Source organism: Octopus bimaculoides, chromosome 7, assembly GCF_046866305.1.
Source record: "Octopus bimaculoides isolate indiv1 chromosome 7, ASM4686630v1, whole genome shotgun sequence".
In the NCBI taxonomy this organism is placed as follows: Eukaryota; Metazoa; Mollusca; class Cephalopoda; order Octopoda; family Octopodidae; genus Octopus; species Octopus bimaculoides.
In genome coordinates, this window is record NC_142934.1 from 108,901,912 (window position 1) to 108,908,822 (window position 6,911).

General features: G+C 36.6%; 2 protein-coding genes across 2 annotated transcripts; both read right to left on the minus strand.

Moving 5' to 3' along the window:
* Nucleotides 1-3,860: 3,860 nt before the first annotated feature.
* LOC149134885 (uncharacterized) lies at nucleotides 3,861-4,322 on the minus strand. Its single transcript, XM_089355839.1, has one exon. The coding sequence runs from the start codon at nucleotides 4,320-4,322 to the stop codon at nucleotides 3,861-3,863; it is 462 nt and encodes a 153-aa protein (XP_089211965.1).
* Nucleotides 4,323-5,805: 1,483 nt separating this feature from the next.
* On the minus strand, nucleotides 5,806-6,603 carry LOC149134886 (uncharacterized). The gene is made up of 2 exons (XM_089355840.1): nucleotides 6,545-6,603; nucleotides 5,806-6,238 (listed from the first exon to the last, which is right to left on the minus strand). The coding sequence occupies exons 1-2, from the start codon at nucleotides 6,601-6,603 to the stop codon at nucleotides 5,806-5,808; spliced, it is 492 nt and encodes a 163-aa protein (XP_089211966.1).
* Between the last annotated feature and the right edge of the window lie 308 nt (nucleotides 6,604-6,911).

Genomic DNA, 6,911 nt, shown 5'->3' on the forward strand with positions numbered 1-6,911 from the left:
CACCAACCTTGAGTTGTCTACTGGCAATTTCCTAGTATGGTACCTACCATTAGCAGGGGTAATGTTTGAAGATGTATGAAGATATATAAACAATACAAAACTTGAAGCGAAGACAAACGACGCAGTGGGAGACATCTAAATGCGTCCTCTGCCACGAATCAACAGTGAGAGGAGGAATTACTTGGAGTTGGTAGGGGATTTACGATCTGTGAACTTGCTGCACAAACGCATTCTGGTTACAACAATGTAATGGAGAAGATCGTACATGACTTTGGGCATCTGAAATTGTGGACAAATTTCGTACTCCGTTGTTGTCATACGATTTCAAGGAGAGAAGACTAGAAGAATGCTCTAAGCACATGGCAGCATTTGAAGCTAATGAACATGCATTGAATTCTGCGTTGCACGCGATAAAACATGAGCGTATCTTTATGGTTCGAATGAACATATCTTTACGATCGTTACCCCTCTTCCCTAAAGCCTAAGACGTTACGACCGAGTGAGTGGCATTAAAAGTCAAGGTCTTTCTACAGGACATAGCAAATGATAGATACATTTAGATTGACAAAAGGCTTAGGGAAGATATTAAATGCAAGATACAAAAGAACAATCTTAAAACATCCCTAATATTACTAGATTTCACATTTTGAATCTCTCACTACGTTTATTAAACGTCTTACATTATATATTCTAACTTCCTATAATGTTTGTTGAGATACTATCACAAATATTTACGTTTAATTTAGGTCCTGACATTTGATTTTCCACCAAAACAGCTTCCTTTAAACGCAATATATTTATCTCATCTAACCGGCTAATGAATCTGCTGTCCGTATACTTGCCGTCTAGATGTTGTTGCATCTAAAATCTGATGAATCACCCTCAAACATCCACAATCGACCGAATTCAGCGAGGAGTCATTGGATATATAAATATAATATGGTGTGCATTGTTCCTAGAAGTATAGTTGGGATAGTCCGACGCACAGCTATCTTTGAACATAAATTTCTCCTCGAAGAGTGCGACGGCTTCGAGCTAAACAACGATAACATGTCGAATCCAACAGTTCTACTTCAGACCCTAGAGTGTGATAGACTTAAAGTTAACATGCTATATCTGTTTGGTCTGTAGTTTACTAACAGAAGACTGTATTTATATCCCTGTATATTCTCTTTATTTAACGAATTTTAAATATAGGCTAAGATAAACAGGAAAACACACACATACACACGTAAGCACACACTCACTAACAGTGGTGCACGAACAGTCTCTTTCTCGCATACTTACACATCTTCACACATGTGGACAAGCTTGTAATAACATGCATTAGAATAAATGTCCCTGTTCAACCCCATAATTTAAATATATATTTTCGTACTTCGGTGCAAGAGTGCAAAGGTTGTATGCAATTACACATGTGAAGAAAAAGAAAATACTCTTACAGATACACAAATCATAGTCGACTTCAGAACATTGACTCACAAATATACGAACAAACGAAAGGCTTTTATTATGACATCATATATCTCAAGTAGTAAATCTTATCTATTTGTATGTTCAGGTGTAAAGGAATTCATATATAAATAAACAACTATCTATCTCTCGTATCATGTGGGTATGATATATCAACATGTTCGTAGATATGTGTATATAACTATAAATCTATCTATCTATCTATCTATCTATCTATCTATCTATCTATCTATCTATCTATCTTTCTATGTGTCTGTGTATTTATCTATTTATCTATCTATCTACCTATACATACATACATACATACATACATACATACGTACATACCTACATACATACATATGTGTGCGTGGGATTTTACCATACTGGAACACCAGTTGAAGTGTATGTGTGTGTATCATATACCTATATATATATATATATATATATATATATATATATATATATATATATATATATATATATATATATATATACACGAATATACACACACATACACTCACAAATACACAAACACAAACACACACACATATACACAAGCATACGTACATCATGCTAATGCAAACTGATTTTGGAGTGTATGAGATCGTGAGTTAGACATCACGTCACTCTCTTCCCGCCAACCTGATCGGGATGCCAAGGACTATACGGCTGGTTGGTAGGAAATGGGTTGCGTCAGGAACAACGAAAAACCATACCAGCCGAGTAAATTTATATGATGTGAAAAAAAAAAATTGCCCAGGGATAAAATAAAGAAGCAATGGATCGAACAAATGGACGTATAGCTACGACACACTGAAACATTAAGACACACACACACATATACACACGCACACTTGTTTCATGCCTTCTTACAACTAACATTCTATAGCGTGTGTACGGAAGGGAAACTATCACGAAAAGTAAGATAGACTACGTTACCATGCGATGCGATTAACAAATAACGTTTGATTCATAGAAATGCCTGAAGAAATATTAGTAAATTACTAAAGTACTCCATTGATCACGTATAATGCTTGTATATGTCGGACTAGTTACATACACGCACGCAGTCAATCTCAGATATAAGTGTATATATATATATATATATATATATATATATATATATATATATATATATATATATATATATATATATATATATATATATATATATATATATATATATATATATATATATATATATATATATATATATATATATATATATATATATAAATATATATATATATATAAATATATATATATATATTGTTCAAAACACTTTCATTCGGATTCCGTGCTACTTCGGGTTTTGAAACCCGTAACAGAGATGAGATTCTATTCGGGCCGGCGAATGTCTGGTTTGAGGAATGACGCCGTTACAGATTTCGAAACTTGAAGTCGCACGGAATCCGAATAAAATTCATTTCAGCACCACATATAACTCCCAGATGAAGATTATGAATGTAGGCGGGAAGATACTAGAGTTAATTGAGGACTTCCTGCATCAAGGAGCAAAGATTGGGGGCACAGAAAGGATATCGATGAAAGGAAGATCTGTATAGAAGTCGGACAAATGTAAAGACCTGAAGATCCATCTCTTATTTGCTGCAGTGGAGATTGTGCTGTTGTACGAGTCTGAGGCTTGGGCACTGACCCCCAAACTCACTCAGATGGTAGATCGGTGCCACACGAGAATACCTAGGATGGTTCTGAACATTAATCAGTATACACTGAGGAGGAAGAACTCAGAGCTGTACGAGAAGTTCCCAATAGTTAGCTGGAAAATAACACAGAGAATGAGGTTAGCTGAAAATGCTCACCGTCATCCACAGATGATACGGCGCGCCTACACGGAGACACTAGAAGAGGGAGAACGAGGATCACATATGTTGACGGTCAGTGGTCTCTGGGAGACACATCACTTGTTGTTGTTGTTGTTGTTGTTGTTGATGGTGGTGGTGGTGGTGGTAGTGGTAGTGGTGGTGGTTTTCGGGTCACTGCCTGGAATCGAACTCGTGTGGTGGTGATGCTAGCTGGCGCGGTGCTCTTCTTCACACTACGTCATGGTAGACAATATTTTGTGTGTATGTCACACCACGTCTTTGCCCTCGTCTGTTATCCCGATTGAGTATCATAACTCTTACTTTGACGTTCTTCGTAGCTCGTGCTCTTGGAAATGCGACATATAATTGGCCATGAGAAAATGCCGGTTGAGGTAAATTTATTACAACTTTTTCAAATGTTTGCCCTTAAGCCTTATTAATTGTCATTGCATATGCAAGTCGAATTTGAAACTGAAGTCTGTTTAGTGTGAATGGAAAAGTTTGTATCACTTGAGCTAAGTTTAATTCTGGGAATTAGAACTGTACGACCTCTGTTGGTGACTGTTACCAATCATCCCTCTACCCAATGTTCATGAATCCTTGCACATTCATACGAGTTCCATTACATAATCCTTGACTGATCGAAAGATTTCTTAGCAATATTACAAGAGCCCCTACTTTGAAGTTGAGGCGATTAGGTGGCATACTGGATGGAGTGAGGGAATTTATGAACTCAAGTGGATAGTTCTGAAATTCTTCTTCCTTATTGCAGGACACTGAATCTGTCCTTAAGTACATTTGAAGTGCCTCTTCATTTATTGCAAGACAGTCAGAAGTTTTAGAAGATAATATTACTCGTTTTCCCATTTCTACTGGCGTGCAGTTGTTGAACATTTCTGGAACAAGCGATGTTTGATACCAGGAAAAATTAGGTACGTCAACAGTATGTAGTGGGATATCTTGGAGAACACTGATTAGGGAACCATTGCCATATAAAATTAGCCACTTAGAAAATTTACGTTCATTAACATCTACTCTCATATTTCAAGTTAACCTAAGATGATGAAAATGATGCCATAAATGTGATCTTTTAATACATGCATCAATATAAGTGCTGCAAGAGCTGGGAGAACAGTTGGAGGAGTTTGTCTGAAATCACCTGCAAGTAGAATTATTTTTACTCCAACTACCCCATCGTTTCCCATTTAGGCAACTATTTATGACATTTAAAGCATAACTGGGAATTATTGATGCTTCATCTACTACAAGAAACTAGTATGCATCTAAGTTCGTTAGCGTGTTCGGAATCTGGTAGTACCTTACAAACACTATTTTCTGTAACTGACACTGGTAACTTAAAGATGCTGTGAATAGTTTTGCCATTTGTCAATAATGTAGCAGCAATACCAGTCCATGCTTATGGTAATTCCGTTAGCAGTAAGATGACGTTGCAACATATTGAAAAGATATGTTTTTTCCAGAATCACCGGGGGCGTCTAGATAGAAAAAATTCTATTTTCTAGTTGGCATTTATCGACTGCAGCAACAGCCTGCATTACAGTGTATAGCACTTGAATCTGTTCGTGATTTAAAGTAGTTATATTAGCAGGTTCAATGGGCACGTCATTATCCTGTGTAAATGTTTGTCCAATGGGTTCTAGCAAACCAAACATGCTGCAAACATGAATGCAAAGACACATTTTCAGCAGTGGTTGCATCATGTCTGTTACGAAATCCTCAATCATGTTTTCTTTGTAATTATTCCATATTTGAAGGGAATTTTGCGGATGGTTATATAAGTAAGTCATGGCAAACTGAGTAACAGACGTGGCATTCTAAATGGTAATGTCTCTCTGAATGTATTTATTAGTTCTTCGTCATCTTCCAATAATCTTAGTCTAATGCAAGCTACTTTAAACGATGGTAAAAGTTCTTCTACTCTCTTTAAGTCCTCATAGGAAGTGACTCCATGATCATGAAGTAACAACAGCTTCAAATAAAACTTTTTCCACATCTCTTGGTCTCACACAGTACATTCTGGTAACACTACTGTATGCTCGTTGACTGTGTGTCCAACATGTGTTTTATTTTCCAAATACCTAGTGTTCAGGAATTTCACAATACAAAAACGGGCGTGCATTTATATAATTTTGGTTTCATTTGGACCAAGAAGTTAATGTTGTGTCACGTTCTCGACCTCTATCAACTGCTCCTTGTTGCACTCCCTGTCGATAATACACTCTCTGTTCACATGGAAGATGTACGACTAGACGATACACTGCACGAGATTCGCTATGCATAGGATAGTTGGAGAGGTGCCACATTTCTTTAGGGGCCGAAACATATCTGCAGGATAAGAATTGTTTTATTTCATCATACTGCTGATGCGGTTTTATTTTTCCACTTTCATTGCCATTTTGTTAAACTGAAATAAATCCAATCATTGCACAGTCGTATTGTCTATAAACATACTTTAAGATATATTTTATACTTTTAACCGATGAACAGATTCCCAATTTCCTCATTATTCCTTTACGTTTTCTATAATTTCTTCACGAAATTCTTTAGGAAAATTCTTTTGACATTGTCCGTTTACCATACAAACAGAACCAGGATTAGGTGTTCCACAAAGTCCATGAATCATTAGAGATGTGACTAATTCACAAAGAAGAGGTTCGTTTCCGTCGGGGATTTCAGTTGTTACAAGAGAATCAATTTGTTCTCGTGTCCTTGGTTTATCTCGTACACGTAGCATAATTAGTAGCATATGACAATGTGGCAAACCTCGTTTGGAGAATTCAATAACGTGAATGCGAGTAACAGGAACCCCCAGAAAATGTCTGTCTTTAATATCAGTCATCAATTCATTACGGTGGGTTTTATACACACTTGACACTAGGTAAGGCCTATTTTGAGTTGTTTCGGTGGGTCCCAAGTTATTTGTAATATCAGGGCATCTTGGGTTGCAAATATAAGTTTAAAATAAATCAGGTTTCCCATATTTACAAACAATGGACATGGCATCCAGATATGACTGTTGCATATTTCTATTAAATGAAGACGGAAGAATAATCATGACCATTTCTTGCCAAGCGTTCCATGAGATACGATATGTGTTGTTTTGGTTCACATCGTGGATATATAACTAGATCACGATGAACTGGAGGTGCACCATCTTCACCAACATATACAGCTGCAATTTCATTATTAACAGGATTATTGTATCTCCTGGCATCTGGGCCTGATATGAAATGCATCATTACTTTATTCGGATTAACATTTTCTCTGGCTGCTCTTCTTCTTGCTGTTCAACAGTGCGCATATTTAAATATGCTGTATGGATTATTCAGCATGACTCAAGAAATCTTTTCCATTACTGACTGCAAGCAATTAATATCTTCAGGCACTTCAGCTCTTATTTGTAAGGCTTCTATAGAATCAACAATATAGAGCTGAGCATATTTTCTAAGTTCATTGTTGTCACAATATAAGATGCAAATGGAAACAGCATGGGCCACGACCAGGGTGTAATGTAACATTGGCTCCAAATGAGGTGAATGAATACATTGAATTATAGTTTCTGATGTTCTGTCTAAAGGTGATTCCTTCAATGTCGGTATTCTCCAAAAG